Genomic DNA, 18,139 nt, shown 5'->3' on the forward strand with positions numbered 1-18,139 from the left:
GACTCATGGTTAAAGAATTTTCAAGAACGTTTGTATGGTTTACACAGTGAACACTGCTTGTATGATTATGTCTCATTAGCATTACCGTAAGATAAGACTCTTTTTTTTTATCTTTGTTCTTACCGTCTTTTCAGTTGGGAAACTTACATTGAGGAGACCTACTCTTTGCTCCTAAAAAAAGACAAATCGGAAATAGTTCCCCCTGATGAAATAGCTGTGAAGCAATTAAGGTCGGTTGAAGATGGCTGGAGTATGGATCATGATGCTGCCTTAATACAACTTATGTCAAAAAATGTTGTCAAAGAAGATGAGAGTGTTGGGTGCTTACGAAGCTATGTTGAAAGCCTGGATGTTTCATCTTACTCTGTAAGTCTGATATTATAGAAGGTAAATTTAATATTAAAATTTGTTTAATGATTAATGTTGATTATAGTGTCCAATGGTTATTGTTATCATTTCTTGCTTAGGCAACAAACAACACACCTGATACATAGTTTATTTCTAATAAACATGTTAGGGATAGGCTAGTTTTGATTAACAGAGACTATTTAATTCGCTTACGGTTATTTAGAAACAGACTTTTGCCAATAACATTTGACTGTGCAAGACAAATATATAATCAAGAATGACTCTTAAATGATTTTAACACACACATTTGTATTGCACTTTAAAAATGTGTCTATGTGTTGATTGAAAGGAATTCTATTTATATATCCTTAAAGTCTGGTGATGGAGAAACTTCCCATTTGACTGATGATAATCCCAACACTTTCTGGGAGACAGATGGCTCTTTGGGTCAGCACTGGATTAGACTAAGGATGAAAAAAGGAACCATTATCAAGTTTGTTTTTAAAATGTTTAAATTACTGACTGTATTTTGTCCAAAATGCCCATTCATGCCTGTGTTTGTAAAGTGTGCTTTGCAGTTTTAATTTTCAAGTGCTGTTGTGTCTTTTATTATTTATTATTCATTATTGCCATGATGATTGATATCAGCAAAACCTCGATGGAATAAAGATAGCGACTTATGATCTCCCATCTAGCAGTCTCTTTACTATTTTTTTTAGGTGTTTCTTTAGCATGCACAATGCAAACACATAAGTATTCTGTAGATACTTTAATTCAAATGAATTATTAGAGACCTTCATATTAAAACAATAAGATTATAGAATTGATCTTACACTATTTCAAGAGTATTTGCACTCACTTTATTGTCGAAAAGAATACAGTGTTGTGAGCAAATGTTTTCAAATTAATATCAATTTTATTTTTGGTATTGCTACCATTTGTAATTATTTGTTTAGATCTTAAGAACTGAGTATGATACAGTACTGTTCAGAGCAGATTTTTTTTTATATTAAAAAAAATCATCCCCCAACGATTCAATTTCCCAGGTTTAGCTGAGGAAATCTGATTTTGCTATATTTGGTGATTATTTTTGTGTATCCCCCCCCCCCCCCCCAAGAAAAAAATACTAGAGAACTTATAAAATTTAAAGTTTAAAGAAGCCTCATCCCTCTGAGTTTTCGATTATCGAGTAACAGTGTTACTGTTAGACAAACTGTGGTGCTTGGGAACCGCCTTATATTCATTAAATTGATCGGAAAAGTGTTCATTCTGTTCAAGTCTTTATGTTTAGTGTTTGTATTTTGTTAAAATAATAAATTTGGCAACCCTTCTTTACTCTAGATTTAGTTTGAAAATATAAACAACATGAAATGGGTTTGGGCTGGGACAAATCACAAATTTAAATAATTATTTGCCTAGACATTTATGTATTTCAATTGTCATATTATCGTGGACATTTAGATAGATTGAGAAAAATCTGTTGAGCCATCAATGATAAAAATCTGTCCAGTAATAAGGTCTGCTTGTACGCCCAAATGAATCTGGCAACCCTTCCGTCTCCACTGTAGATTTAACTTAAAAACATTAGAAAACATGCAGTAAGGTGCTTGAGAACCGCTTTCTGTCCATTAAAACGATTTGAAAGATGTTTATTCTATTCAAGTCTTTATGTTTAGTATTTGTATTTTGTTAAAATAATAAATTTGGCAACCCTTCTTTAGTCTAGATTTAGTTTGAAAATATAAACAACATGAAGTGAGTTTGGGCTGGGACAAATCACAAAATTTAAAGAATTATATGCCTAGACATTTATTTATTTCAATTGTCAGATTATTGTTGAAATTTAGATAGAGACAAATCTTTTGAACGATCAATAATCAAAACTGGTCCAATAATAAAGTCTGTTAGTTGCCCAAAGTAATATGGCAAACCTTCTCCGCTGTAGATTTAACTTAAAAACATTGGAAAACATGGACAAATCACATAATTAAGAGGCTCATTATGCAACAGCACATATTTTTAAAAATCATAATACTGTCGTGGAACTTATGCTAGGCCGAAATAAATCTTTTGAACCATTGATGCTCAAAATTGGTACAGTTATAAAGTCTGTAGGTGCACGCAAAAATTGGCCATTTTTTTTTTAAATTTAAATTTTTAATAATAGATCTGCTTTGCCTTGCACCTTATCATACACGACTTTCAAGATTTTGTCTGTCAATTATGTCTGCTTCAACAGATTACTGACATATATGTTTTTCTTAATCTCCTTAATCAGGTCCCTCTCACTGGCAATCCACTTATCTGATGACAATTATTTACCAGAACAAATAGTAGTACTAGGAGGTGAAGCAGATGATTTGAAAGTATTGAAAAATGTATCTTTGAACTGGTATGTTGTGTAGTTTTCTAGTTATTTTAATTTGTGAATTTATTTTTTATTTAGTCTGTTTGTGCTTTTGAATTTCTTTTCACTATAGACTGAACGAAGATGCGGTGGTTATGAAATATTGTTTAAAATTGCTTGTTAATTCAAAATTATGCCAAACTTATCAAGATATTTTACTATTTTCCAAGAAAAAAAAGCCTTTCAGTAGTATGGAGCTTCATATATGAGATAAACACTTGCTTCTTTTGACTCTGGACCCGTTCCTTTGTAGACTGACTAAGCTCTTAGTCTGTGCCCTATATATACAAAGACTATTAAATTTTCTTCTTATGTGAGCAGTCTGATGGCAGTTAGGAACTAACCTCCACACCCCTTTGGTCTTAATTTTCGTCACTTGAAACGTGAGGACTAGCAACAGTAATCAATGACTAGTGTATATTGATGCCGTGTACACAATCAGACAAGTGCAGATGTGCATTTCTAAAAGTCAGTTTATTCATCTTTTACATTGAGTGTCTTCTACCTTCAAGTCATGCAACAAAAAAACCCTGGAAGAGCACCAAAAACTCTTAGATGGGGATACGTTACAATAATGGTGCACAAAGATCTAATTTAATATTTCTTGTAAATAACATGTTAATGTTACATCACCCTTCTAAGCAATGAACAACATTAATTGTTTTAAAACAACTTAAGTATAACTATCAATTAAACATCATTATCAGATTTTTACATTAGTTATAGATTACTGCAGATATAATTGACCATGAAAAAGCAAAGCAGAAATATAAAAACAATATAAGAAGTTATGAGTCTTGGCCTGAAATTAAAAAAGAACCCCCAAAAAATAGAGATCTCTTGACCTCAATCCAGTGAAGGACATTATTGTGTCCTGTTTCCACTGGTCCCTCCTTAATGTTTGTGTGATGTTACCTAATCACATCATGACATCTCCAAATCCACCTGTTACAACTAGTTTCTAAACACACATCAATCGTTAACAAAATGGCAGCCACTGATTGACAGAAGTTCACTTCAGAAGGAAAATATGTCAATATTACAAACAATAAAGGCAGAGAGTTTCCTGTTGATTTTGTTTCTGGTTTGAAAACACTGTTAGAAAATTGCAGACCATCCAAAGCACACCTTTTTATTGTGTGTAGAAACTCTAAAAAAAATTAATAAACATAGCTGAGACTGACGTAGGAAATTCTTTTTAGGCTAGTAAAGTACTAAATGTAAATAACTCTACATAAGAACGGGCCCTGATATTTGTTTTTATTGTTTTTCTCATTCTTGCCCATGGTTATAAATATCTCCTGAAAATAAAATTATATCTATAATTGAATTCCATTAAAGGTCTACAACTTCACAAACAGAGATCAAGTTGTTAGAAAACTGCTCTGAACACTACCGTGTGATTAGTATTCGAATTAAAGCATGCAGAGGTAAGCTCCTTAATAAAATTCTTTTATTTATTTTCTATTTTTGTAAAATTCTGTTTTTATAAAAGAATAATTATCAATCATAGTTGTTTTATTTTATCTTAGACCATGCCAATGCCACTCTCATATATCCTTCTAATTGCAGTTCTACATTTTTATAGATCTATCTTTAGAATGTTGGAAAGTTTGAAAAATATTTAAACTCAATTATATAAATGACGTTTTTCTTAATTAAAAAAAACAAAAACAAAAAAAAACAACCCAAAAGACAAATCTGCTTTATTTTTTTAAACGTTTAGTCTAATATTTGTAAATATTTTATTGCAGTAAAGTATTTGTTAATGAGGCAAAGCATGCATTATCAAAATATATTTCTAAAGATCAATCATGCATATCTTTGGTTTTTATAGTTTAATTTTTTCTTTTTTTTTTAATAACATCATTTTAACCTCTATATTACAGCGGGTGGTATTGATACTAGAATCAGGGGCATCAAATTAAAATGCCAAGAGGAGCGGTCCATTGGTTTAGATATGGATTATTTTTCTGGAAATAATCTGGTGAGGTTTCCTATCCTACAGTCTTACAGTCCCAGTGCCCTGTATCGACGTTCCATTGTTTTGCAAAGGTGAATAAGGATGGAATATTTTACCAGAGGCTGAAATTTCCTGCAATCTAAACTTTAAAAATCTTTTCAAAATTTTATTTGTTTATTATTTCTTTCCATTTTTTTAGTCCTTCAGAGCCATTAGGCTCATAGAGCCGGAGTTTATCCTGGTTTCTGTAGAGTGAAACTGAAATAAGCAATTGCCTGCTACTCTTTGGATAGAACACTAGTCTATTGCAAAATACGTTACATCAGATATAAGATCCAGCTACCCAATCAGTTCTGGGTGGACAAGAGGGTCATAAAAATATCTTGACTTCACCCAGAATTGATCTTGATCCCTTTGCATGTGAAGTGAGTGCTCTACCAAATGAGCTATCAAGATCTGCAATTATTTAAAAGATGCCTCAGAAATTTGAAGAAACCAGCAGTAGACTTAAATAATTTTGTCATTGTACTCAAAATTCATTTCATGAAATTATCAAAGACAATGATTTATGAAATAGCAAATTTATCAGTAAGAATGAAATAAACATTAGCAAATGTTTTGATAATAATTTAAAAAATAAATGAATAAAATTCCCTTTATTCTTCTCATACGGGAAATTTGTCTCTAGGGTCTATTCCAAGAGAAGACTGGAATAACCCGGGCATCAGCTGCAGTCCAGAGCCGCCAATTGAGCTAGGCCGAGGCGACTTGCTGAAGGCCACACAGCGCAGTGGTGGTTATCGAACTCGGTACCTTTCGAGTACGAAGCAAAGACCATATCACTGAGCCACGCTGCCCCTCCTACACGCCCATGCATTTTTTCTTTTTGTTTAACATCATCAGGTTTATTTGGCTCCTGGACAGTGTGATCCACTATTTAGTACCAGTCTGGCAACATTCCATAGATAATGTTCAGAATACAGAGGGAGGCGGTTTGGCTGGCTTGGAGGTTTGTATCATGAATATTCATAATATAATATAATATTGTAAACATTTCAGTTGAAAATGAGTTTTATATTCTGATGTGTCTTTTAACACAGCTATGCTTAATATGTATTTATTTGTTGTAGTTTACAAACAAAAAAAACTCAAAGAAAACAATTAAACAAGGTTTCAAAATGTGATCCCATGCTTATTTGTCACTGGTTTTTTGACAGCAAAATAGAAATATGATTTCAGCTTCAATCGGACTAGTAATATTACAAAGATCTCCACAAATGTATAGCTTTTAAATGGTTAAAAAAGTCTACTGATTTAACTAAATTATAACTTTATTTAAAAATAAAGAAATGGCAAATAAATTAGAATGATAAGACAATGAAACGTACCTATTCGATAATGTATAAAGACAACATAATACACACACACAAATCTTGTCTTTTAGTTGTCCCAGGGTTGCTCCTGTTTTTTTGTAGCAGAGTTTGATCTGTCTCCTTTATGAAGAAGATGAGTAGTATGACAACTACTGCGCTTTTAACTGGCCACCGAACAAAATGCTGGATATTGAGAACAACTGTGCTTCTCAAACTTTTTGTTTACAAGATTTTATCACTGCCCCTTTGTGTCTGGATTAGTGGTTATTCACACAAGCCTCAAGGCACCAAATTTTATCACACTCCTTTTATTGGTCAGTAAAACTAATACATAGAGGTGCCTAAATGAGTCAATAAAATGGAGATAAAGATAAAGGGAGTAAATCTGACTCATGAATGAACAACACAAAACACTCCCTTTATCTTTATCTCCATTTTATTGGTCACCAAACAGGGCAATGCAACTGGACAGCAATGAATTTTAAAAAATACAGTTTAGACTTCTCTGTGTTATATTTTATTGGCACCCGTATGCACACACATAAAACAGGTCTTCTCTGTTCTATGGTTTTAATAGACACTGTTTGAGCGCACTCACATAAAACATTTAAACCTTTAACTATGAATTTGATGGTCACCCATTAATCGCACTCACATATCACAGTCAAACCTCTTTGCTATGATTTTTAATGGTCACCCATACGAATGTGCTCGCATAATACAGTTAAACCTGTGCTATGCCATGCTTTTATTCTGGCCTTAAACTTTATGCACACAACCAACCATGTGCAGTGTGATTAGAATAGCAATAATGATTTGCAGCCTGCCTTTGGTTTATAAATCATGATGAGTATTTTCATTGGATGACCAAGAGAGGTTGCCAACACAAAATAGTTTAACAACAGGTTTGAAACTGAACAACTCGAGGTCAGCTTTGGCTACTTTCCCATCAAGATTTAAGGTCGTTACACACGTTTAAAATTATTTACTTTTTGCAGTAGACTACATGAAAATAAATTTTTCAAATGGATAATGAGTTAGGACATTAAGATAATTCTCTATGAAATTTCCTTGTGAAATGAATAACATATAATGACCAGAAACTTATCTCTTAAATTAAGCAGGTTTTTATACCATGACATATTAATAAAGCTATTCTTTACTTAAATGTTTAATAATACTCCAATGAAAAAAATAAATTGGAACAAATGTAAATACAATGTATTCATCATTATATATGCAATCATAATAAATTAAAAATTTTAAATCCTTAAGTCTTTAGGATATATATACGCGGGTGGTTGGATGGGAGCATCACCCTTGAATCATATACCTATGATGTTCGCATGGGTGTACGATCCGATAGTGATGTCGTTTCTTCTTCTCTTTACTAGCCTATCCTGCTTCTTTGGTTTGTGATTGTATTTTTGACAGGGGATATTTTTTTTTCTGTAAATCTTCTGCCTGTTTGTTCTTGGTTATTTATAATTTAGCTTATGATATCTTTAGGTTATGATTTTGATTTACATTTGTACTATTTTTGTTAGATTGCTTGTTTTTTTGTTTCAGCGGTCTCTCATATAACCTCAATTGTGTTGGAAGAGACCTAAAGCAACAAACAAACAACAAAAAAAAGTCTTTAGGATATATATGTGACTTTCATAATACATTTCATATGATAATACGTATGTAGTAATAAGGATAATGATATTATTTGACTTGGAAGGAATAAAATATCATTAACATTTGGACGTCAATCACTCGATCATACAATCACTGAAAGTAGGAAACAGGACTAAGGTTTGAAATGGTCAATATCATGGTGAGTATTTTTCATTGGATGCCCAAGAGTGGTTGTCAACACAAGATAGCCTAACAACAGGTTTGAAATAAACAACTCATGGTTAGCCTTAAGCTACTTTCCCACTAAGATTTAAGGTCGTTCTACAGTAATGTGACATTATTTACTTTCAATGATCATTTATCTCTATTTGTGCTTTTGGAAGAAAGTTTGAAAAAAAAAAGTGTTAATTTTTTTATTATCTCAGAGCATCAGACAACTTTTGCCTTTGTCAAAGAAAAGATTGAACCTCATTGACACATTGCTTTGGAGTTCCGTGTCTGTGTAAGTATAAATCATAATTCTCTTCCGTTATTTATAATATAACAACAAAGAAACCTAATTATTTTAATTAAGAGCAGTAATTCTGGGTGGGGTTCCTGACCTCCCATGTGGGCAGGGAGTTACTTACTGTGTCTTCCATCCCCTTATATCCGTTTTACTTATATCCATTTTCCAACTTGCTTTCCGTCTTTGTCTTGGAATGAGATTACTTGTTTATGTCCTGGCCCTGACTGAGAGGGTAACAGTCAAATGTATAGTTAGTTTTGGGAGATGATATTTTTTTCCTTGTAAATCATCTCTCTGTTATGCACTGTATTATGTTTTGCTTACTTATAATAATAATAATAATAATAATAATAATAATAATAATAATAATAATAATAATAATAATAATAATAATAATAATAATAATAATAATAATAATAGTAATAATAATAATAATAATAATAATAATAATAATAATAATAATAATAATAATAATAATAATAATAATAATAATAATAATAATAATCTTTATTCTCCAGAAGAAAGGCAATTCGTGTTGTGTTTACAATTACAATGCTCTACAAACAGCAAAAACTCATGTCATTTATATTATATATGATTTGTCAACATTTGAGTGTATTCCTCTTAGTGGGGACCTGTTCTTGTGTCTGGAAGAGACTTTTAGGTGATCTCAAACTAAGTACTGGGGGTCCCGATAGCTCAGTTGGTAGAGCACTCCCTTCACACGCAAAGGGACCATAATCAATCCTGGGTGCAGTCGTGAGTTTTTTCTGACCCCTTGTCCACCCAACAGTGAGTCTGTTTGATTTGGCAGAAAATACTTTGCAATTGACTAGCATTCTATCCAATTGCTTTTGTCAGTTTCACACTATAGAAGCCAGAATAAACTCCGGCGAAATAGGCCCAATGGCTCTGAAGGACTACAAAGTACTGATAGTGTGCTCTTGATAATCTACATCTGTTTCCTATTTGAACCAATTCCTCTTTGTCTTGCCTTTTCTTGGGTGCTCTAATTGTAATTTTAGAACTGTTTACTATCCCATTTTCTTCCTTTTTACTGGCGCTGATATAACCTTAATGTCTTGCAAGTGTCGTAAAACCCTTAAAAACAAAAACAAATAAGAGCAGTAATTGTAATGCAACTTTGTTTTCTTGGAAGCCTAAGTACTGCTCTCTCTCTCTCTCTCTCTCTCTCTCTCTCTCTCTCTCTCTCTCTCTCTCTCTCTCTCCTTCTCTCCTCTCCTCTCTCTCTCTCCTCTCTCTCTCTTCTCTCTTCTCTCTCTCTCTCTCTCTCTCTCCTCTCTCTCTCTCTCTCTCTCTCTCTCTCTCTCCTCTCTCTCTCTCTCTCTCTCCTCTCTTCCTCTCTCTCTCTCTCTCTCTCTCTCTCTCTCTCTCTTCTCTCTCTCTCTCTCTCTCTCTCTCTCTCCTCTCTCTCTCTCTCTCTCTCTCTCTCTCTCTCTCTCTCTCTCTCTCTCTCTCTCTCTCTCTCTCTCTCTCTCTCTCTCTCTCTCTCTCTCTCTCTCCTCTCTCTCTCTCTCCTCTCTCTCTCTCTCTCTCTCTCTCTCTCTCTCCTCTCTCTCTCTCTCTCTCTCTCTCTCTCTCCTCTCTCTCTCTCTCTCTCTCTCTCTCTCTCTCTCTCTCTCTCTCTCTCTCTCTCTCTCTCTCTCTCTCTCTCTCTCTCTCTCTCTCTCCTCTCCTCTCCTCTCTCTCTCTCTCTCTCTCTCTCTCTCTCTTCTCTCTCTCTCTCTTCTCTCTCTCTCCTCTCTCTCTCTCTCTCTCTCTCTCTCTCTCTCTCTCTCTGTGTGTGTGTGTGTGTGTGTGTGTGTGTGAGAATGATGTCAGGTTAGAATATGATCAAACTCTGCCTTTAAAGGTTTTTATATTTGAGCGTTTGCAAAATGATTTTTAATCTGAAAACAGTTTTCTTGTTTGCACTTTGAGGAAAGTTCAATATGCATAACAAAATATTCAGATTTCATCAATTTCAATATAATAATCTAAATTAAGTTATTAATTGATAATAGATATTCTAAGAATTTTAGTGTAAAAAGATATTTAAGCGGGTGGTTGGATGGGAGCATCACCCTTGAATCATATACCTATGATGTTCGCATGGGTGTACGATCCGATAGTGATGTCATTTCTTCTTCTCTTTACTAGCCTATCCTGCTTCTTTGGTTTGTGATTGTATTTTTGACAGGGGATATTTTTTTTTCTGTAAATCTTCTGCCTTTTGTTCTTGGTTATTTATAATTTAGCTTATGATATCTTTAGGTTATGATTTTGATTTACATTTGTACTATTTTTGTTAGATTGCTTGTTTTTTTGTTTCAGCGGTCTCTCATATAACCTCAATTGTGTTGGAAGAGACCTAAAGCAACAAACAAACAATAAAAAAAAAAGATATTTAACAGTTGTATTTTTGTATTGCGTGATATGGAAAATTGGTTCCATACATCCTTCCTGTTGTGATAAATGAAGCACTACAATACGCTTTGAGCATGATATGTCCGTGGAAATGCCAAAAGAAATTTTATTGTTTATTTTACTTTTTACTTATTCCAGTTGCCACTTTTCATAGTACTCTACATAAATAATCGCCGGTTATAAATATATGTATTTATGTATAATTGTCCCAAATTGCAATGAAAATTTTCATTACGTAGAAGTTTTGTCCATTCCTTCATCAGCTTATCTGATCGCAAAGTGGTGTACATAAATCGCCATGCAGCATTAGAGCACCGTGCAAACCCAGCAGCCAGCACAGACTACTCTAACACAGTGTTCATGCAACTCTATGAAGGTCTGCGGCCAAAAGATAGATCATCTTCTCCTTTGACTTACAGGTATTGGTTAAAAATCTTTCATTTTTTGAACTTTTATGTTCATTGTACTCATATCTTTCAATTTATATAAATGTATTATAGTATACAATATCTATAGCTATAGAATTGTTTTTAAATCACTGCACTCTGATATTCCAGGATAATTAACGAAATGCTTAATTTCTCCATCCCAATGAGAAACTTGCATTCGAAGTCTAATAAATCACATTCTTGTGAAGCCAAAAAGACTGATATTCCTTATTTTTATGTTGCATGTTTATGTGATTGATATTATGTAAATATTGAGTTTGTTAAGCTACAGGGTAATGAGCGTTTATAAACAATTCATCAATGAATAAATATTTCGATTCTGCAATCTTCAAACAGAAAATTCAACACTAATAAATGCTTTATTATTATGATTATTATTATTATTATTATTATTATTATTATTATTATTACTTATATTATTTATTATTATTATTATTATTATTATTATTATTATTATTATTATTATTATTATTATTATTATTATTATTATTATTATTATTATTATTACTATTATTATTATTATTATTATTATTATTATTATTATTATTATTATTATTATTAGTATTATTATTATTATTATTATTATTATTATTATTATAAATATTATTTTTATTGTTTTTTATTGTTGCTTTATTGTTATCATTATATTGTTAAAATTGATTGTGTTTTGATATTTCATGCAAATCCAACCTTATGTATGGATGTGAATAGGTGGTCCTCTCAAAATGAACAGTGGTGGGAATGCAAATTCATTTCTGAGGGTATCATTGACCAAGGTGGAGGTTTCCGAGATAGCCTGTCAGACATAGCAGAGGAACTGTGCCCATCTGATAGTGAAAGCCCTAATGCTCTACCTTTCTTTCTACGAGCACCAAATCAGGTAACTCTACTTTGACGATGATTTAGCTTAGATATAATACACGATTGTTAAAAGAGATATTGCTGTCTGTAAAATTTAAAAACATACTTTTATTTTTTTCTGTCAAGAAGATTTGGACTTTAAAAAAATAAGGTAATTTGGCATATCTTAGATTTCTTTAATTTCTTTTTTTATTCAAACAACTGGTGTATTGCCAGGTCCTGATCCTTCACTGTGAGGAAAACCAGTCAGATATGAGCATTAGTTCTTGAGGGGTGCGGGGGGGGGGGGGGGGTTGTCTTCTGTGTGAGAAATTGCTTTTTGCTCCGTGAAGTGTTTGTGAGTGCTAAAAACCTTCTGACTACCTATCTTTTGGTTAGAATCCCAACATTTGTGGAGGATTTTGCTTGACTCAACATTGGGCTTATCCTTATGTTGCTGCTTGGATCTCCTTCTGATAAAAAGTCTATTTAGTCTTGATTTTTATTAGACTCTTTTGACTCAGAAGCATGTCAGGTATTGATGAATCTACAAATATATAATGATGCACCCAAAAAGATAACTTAATTCTCCCCGGGGGTCATGTCTATATGAAATTTCAGAAGAAATTTTCAGTATTGCAAACATTACAAGTCTTTCTTTTATTTTGAATGGATTTACTTATGAATGAAAATGTCCTTCAGAATATTATAGTGAAAATAACCCGATGCAGATGAGAGATGAGGAAATCAATTCATAGATTTTTAGAGGTAACATCAGTGCACCTCTCTAGTCAACCTTCTCAAATAAATTAAAGCACTTTATAAATGACTCAGAGCTTTCTAAATTGCTTTTGATTTTTTTGTTCTATTTCTTCAGGAACAAGAGGATGGCAATATCAACAAGGATGTTTTTGTCCCCAACCCAAATTGCACAGATTTTACCAGATATGAATGGCTTGGCCAACTTCTTGGTGCATGCTTCAGGAGTAAAGAAATACTGGTATGAATAGTTGATATCCTCTTGTGTGTGTGTGTATGTGTGCGTCAATGTGTGTATTTTTATAATCCATTACAATTCACTTTTTATTATTTTTCATTTTGGAATTTGTGAATTAAACCATTTTAGTTTTTGATCTTATTTTCATTTCCTCTCCTTAGGTTTCTCAACATGTCATTACATTACACTCATGATTTATTGAGAAAGGGTACACAAATAAAAGCTCATTCTCGTTTAATACCAAATACAAGGATTTGTGTCTTAGAGTATTCTATCATTTCTTAATGCCCATGTCCACACTTGTGTAAACTACAAAAGCACATTCTTTCTCTTTATTAAAAATCAGAATTGAATTGATAATCCTGTTTATTAAATTAGGATTATTACTTACGGTTTGAGATCTATTATTTGTAAAATTGTTGTAATTAAAGCTGATTCCAACTAAGTGAAAGTTTATTCATTGCATCATTTAGATTCATATGATGTCTTAGGTCCATGATATACAAGGTCATTGTTCTATGTGGAGCAAATAACATTACACTGAGTAAATGAGCAACAAATCCCCATAATATTGTTTTATTCACAATTAATTCACCTATTTATTGTTTTTTTCAGATATTGCCACTTGCACCTTTTGTATGGAAACGGCTCAGTGGAGAGAGCTATAACTGGACTGAAGACTTTGCAACTGTTGATGCATCAGAGGTTTGAGTGGTGCAATATTTGATGCTCTTAAAAAAATTATACTTAAATAACTACCGGTTTTGTTTTCTTTTTTTGGTTTAATTCTTAAAGTTTGTTTAGCAGTAAGTTAAATTGGTTAAAGGAATACCACCTTTCATACAAGACATGTGGTAAACATTGACAAGTGCCCATCTTATACACATATACCCCTTCTCATAATTTGCCCTTTTTTCAACTTATAGTTAATCAATAGATATTCATTTTGCTCATAGTCATGATGCTTGACTGGCAGACTCTATAGTCCATGTACACCCCTATATACTTAAAGTGTTTGCGTCCCCATCACTTATTTTTAGAATTTGATCAATTTGTTTACCAATTATCGGGGTAAAAATAATAGTGCTAAAGTCATTTAATACTCAGAAATAATCTATAATTTTACAAGCATCAGTGTAATGCTATTCAAAGAATAATTTTTATGTCTTTTATTTGCTACCAGACAGAATGTGGGATACAGTCTGAATTTCTCACAAGTCAACAGTAGGAATAAGCAGTGAATGTATATTATATATTTACCAACCCTTGTGAACAATGCAAACAACTCTGCTTTTATATAATTGGGGATTTTTACTTTCCTAAAATTATCATTGTATTGTAAAGATGGTAGATGCAGATTTTTTAGTGGCTTCACATCGATACCTTTTTACGAGGACAGAGGAATGTCTGAATCATATTTGTAGGATTTGTTGATTGGGGTATTTTAGATGGATTCAGGATGATACCAGTCTGGATGGCCAGGAATGAGAACTTAATAGAAAAATAAAAATACATAAAATTAAAAAATAATAAATTTCCCTTTATTTAGGGTCTATTTCAAAGGAAGACTGGAATAACCCAGGCATCAACCGCAGTGCAGCACTTTAAATTGAGCTTGGGCAAGGTGACTTGCTTGCGGCCATACAGTGCAGTGGCGGGTGATCCAATTCGTACCTTTTGGGTACGAAGCAAAGACTGTACCGCTGAGCCACGATGCCCCCCCCCTGATGCTTTATATATATATATCCTAGCTTCATGGGCCTTATTGATCTAAAGGACTACAATCAGCCACTATCTAAATTATTACATGTCCAAGTTTATCAACTGTCTCTTTTATAAATTGATTTATATATTTCAAATTCTTTTTTTTTTTACTTTTTGTAAAATTCACTAGATTGATAATAGCTCAAGTAAGTAGTTGGACGTAATTTCAAAATTCGCTTGTTTGGAAGTTCATTAATACATTCGACACAATGTAAAATTTCATTTTCAGGTGTCGTTGATAGACAATCTATCTAAATTGGACAAGGAGACATTTGAAGCCTCTGGCAGGTGTTGGAGTTTGGTGCTGAGTGATGGGACTCATGTCTCTCTCAAGTTGGACGCCAAGGGTAATCCATTGCCCTTAGCCTATGATGACAGAGAGGAGTATGCTGAAAAAGTCAGGGAGATCAGAATGGCAGAATTTGATAAGCAGGTAAATCTACTGACGTTGACTTTAGTACCACTATGGCAGTTTAATCCAATGTTGAATTTTAAAAGGAATAATGTAAAATCTATGAAATAATGACATTCAAATTGATCAAATAGGGCTGTTATATCTATCCACAGCCTTTGCATTTCTACAGCTATACAACAACATAATATTCAATAAATAAGTAGTATCGGTTAGATGTTTGCATATATTACCAAGTTATAGTTGCACGCCTAAGCTCACCGAACATCGACTGACCGAACACGTGATTAATTTTTTCTCGCGTCCTCTCATCTAATCTCGTCTCATAGAAAGAGGAGGCGGAGCTTATATGATATAACACAATGAAAGTTCTGTCCGATGACGGGTGGGGGGATATCACCTCTCCAAAACTTACCTTATTATATGAGATCTTGAGATTCTTATCCAATCATCGATTGCTCGTTTGACAGCTCGCTTGTGAACAGTTAGGAGATCATCTCTTGATTTATGGACAGGCAGCTTTGCGTAAAGGCGGTGGGTGAGTGTTGTATACATCAAAGAGTGCAATAGTGGTTGTGTAACCCAAAAGCTCTGCCGACTCGACTGCAAGGTCTTGTATGTAATAGTTGCGTCACCATCTCAACGCTCAGGAATTAATTAGTGAGGCAGGACTCTCAGTATATATATATTTTTAAGAACACAACGCAATTAGTGTTTTAAACGCTTTTGAATCACACGAGATATATCAGTGTGCTCGTCGCATTGAGAATTGAAAAATGAAAAATGAAAAATGAGATATAAATCAAGAAAATCGACCGGAAAATAAAGAAACTATCATTAAATTTTTAAAAATTGAGCAATATTTTTTTCAAAATCAATCTACTAGAAAATTATTTTTATTTCTAAGCCTATTTTTGTGAAACAAAGATAAATGTTCTCCTTTTTGCAAGCTGATTCAAACAATGTGGTTTTCAAATTTATTGTATACGTAATCATTTGGAAGCTACAGAGAAAGGTGTTTTTGTGTAATCCCTTTCACACACACGCGCGCACACACACACACACACACAAACATATACAAACAATACACATCCCTGGTCATCTATTGCTTATATTATAAATGTAAATGTATACATCCCATGCTGATTGTCACTACCCCCCACCTTCCCCCGTAATCAATTTATAATTTTCTCTCGTATCTAGGGTAGAGCACCACATGCACTACTATTGAATGACACTGACCTTACCCCTCCCCTAACACATGGTAGGGTGAGGCCTGAGGTAGTCTCCATTCTGTCCTCCGTTTCTTGTCAGCTTAAACAGCTCTCTATCACGTGACCTTAGATCCGATGCTGCATACCGCTTGAGAGTCTTCACTATCCAGATCTCGTTCATGGTCACGTGAGAAGGCTAGATCCGTTCGAGTTCGGCGTTCGGCGTCTTGTTCGGCCCGATTTCGTTAAAAGCCTATTGTATTGAAGCAATGACATTCGTCAAAAAAAATTCAAATCAAATAGTATGAAATATTTTATTATGCCAAGCAAATTTATTTTGTGTTTTCCTTCAGATTAATGTTTAATTGGGGAATAAATGACAATTTTTGTCATTGATTTAGGTTTGCCTAAATGATTATCAAATATTTGTCTTTTGTTTGAAGTTTTCTTTTCAATTTTATTATAGGGGTGGGGAAACTTGAATACTGTTTATTTATTTGTTTTTCACAGCTGAAAGCCATCAAGAATGGACTTCTTAAAGTATTGCCTGAGGCTGTCTTGAACTTGATGCCCTGGCAGGAGTTAGAGACTCGTATTTGTGGGGAGCCAGAGATAACTGTTGAAGGACTAGTGAGATCAAGTAAGAAATATGAGTCGTCGTATTGTTGAAGTAAACGGTGCTATGATTATTATTATTTTCATGGTAAAGTGAAAAACTTTTTCTGAAGTTTTCAGGAGGAATATTCAAAATCAGGTTTATTGGATTTCAATGATAATAGAAAATCTCCATTAATCTCATTAATCTTTACAGATTTGAAATTAACACTTTTGATTTAAAAATATTTTTTTTTGTATGCAAGGAAAAGAAAATTCAGATTTTTATCAAATGTTTTATAATCTGTCTAAATATAAGAAATGAGAATGTAACAGATAGATATTTGGTAATCATTTATATTCTGTTCAATCATGTAATCCCAGCATATGTATGTTACCATTATCTGATAACTGGCTATTAACATTTCACATTGTATTCTGCAGCCTATTATCATAATTTGGAGGAGGACAGTTTGAGAGTTAAACAATTTTGGATAGCCATTAAGAACTTTTCAAATGAAGACAGAAGTAGGTTGCTTCGCTTCATTACAGGCAGGCGTCGTCTTCCTGTGAATATTTTCCTCTCTGCTGGAAAGAGGTATAGTAGCTACGATAAGCATGAATCTCTCCTGAATATGATGAAGATTTATGCAGAGTATTAATCAGATGGTTTTAAGGACAAGTAGGTTATCCTGTAATTTTTCAAAACTTGTATAGAGTACCTATTTACTTTCTTTGTTTTTTTTAGGTAACGTCTAAGCTAAGTTTTGCTCACCACAGAATGTCAGTGTTTCATGTTAACCTTTGTAATCTTTAAAAAAAATGATCAGCCTGAAAGTAAAAAGGGCCTTATATATTGAAAAAGAGCATCCAAGTAATGTTCTCAGAACTTTTTTATAATATGGGATAGCCTTCTTCACCTTAAAACCGAATATTGATTATATAGATTGTGTTGCACCAAAGTTTTAATTTTTTTTTTTTTTTTTGTTTTTTTTTTTTTGCTGTATAACATAAAACTTCAAGTAAATGCTTGTAAATGCAGAACAAAAAATTGAGCTTTTAAAAAATTGAGCTTTATATAGCGCAATATCCACTAAATGTGCTCAAAGCGCTTTACAGCGGGCCCCTGGTCAACAGCAACATTTAACATGAAGGACAGGACATGACGCCTGTTAGGCGATATTACAATTTTAAACAAGCAAATTTAAACAAGACACTTG

General features: G+C 33.1%; 1 protein-coding gene across 3 annotated transcripts in view; it reads left to right on the plus strand.

Annotated features, from left to right (window-relative positions):
- LOC144962987 (E3 ubiquitin-protein ligase HECTD3-like) overlaps positions 1-18,139 on the plus strand; it is a 29,751-nt gene that overhangs the window by 6,152 nt on the left and 5,460 nt on the right. For all 3 annotated transcript variants that reach the window (XM_078896497.1, XM_078896498.1, XM_078896499.1), the window contains exons 5-18: positions 135-366; positions 723-841; positions 2,627-2,740; positions 4,097-4,185; positions 4,645-4,810; positions 5,622-5,727; positions 8,140-8,216; positions 10,913-11,068; positions 11,810-11,978; positions 12,816-12,938; positions 13,551-13,640; positions 14,929-15,132; positions 16,836-16,965; positions 17,364-17,517. In XM_078896497.1, coding sequence (XP_078752623.1) covers positions 135-366; positions 723-841; positions 2,627-2,740; positions 4,097-4,185; positions 4,645-4,810; positions 5,622-5,727; positions 8,140-8,216; positions 10,913-11,068; positions 11,810-11,978; positions 12,816-12,938; positions 13,551-13,640; positions 14,929-15,132; positions 16,836-16,965; positions 17,364-17,517 — 1,929 coding nt within the window. The remainder of the gene's footprint in view (positions 1-134; positions 367-722; positions 842-2,626; positions 2,741-4,096; positions 4,186-4,644; positions 4,811-5,621; positions 5,728-8,139; positions 8,217-10,912; positions 11,069-11,809; positions 11,979-12,815; positions 12,939-13,550; positions 13,641-14,928; positions 15,133-16,835; positions 16,966-17,363; positions 17,518-18,139) is intronic.

This window comes from Berghia stephanieae, chromosome 1 (assembly GCF_034508935.2).
Source record: "Berghia stephanieae isolate SIO BIC M18660-M18661 chromosome 1, UCSD_Bste_1.3, whole genome shotgun sequence".
Lineage (NCBI taxonomy): Eukaryota > Metazoa > Mollusca > Gastropoda > Nudibranchia > Aeolidiidae > Berghia > Berghia stephanieae.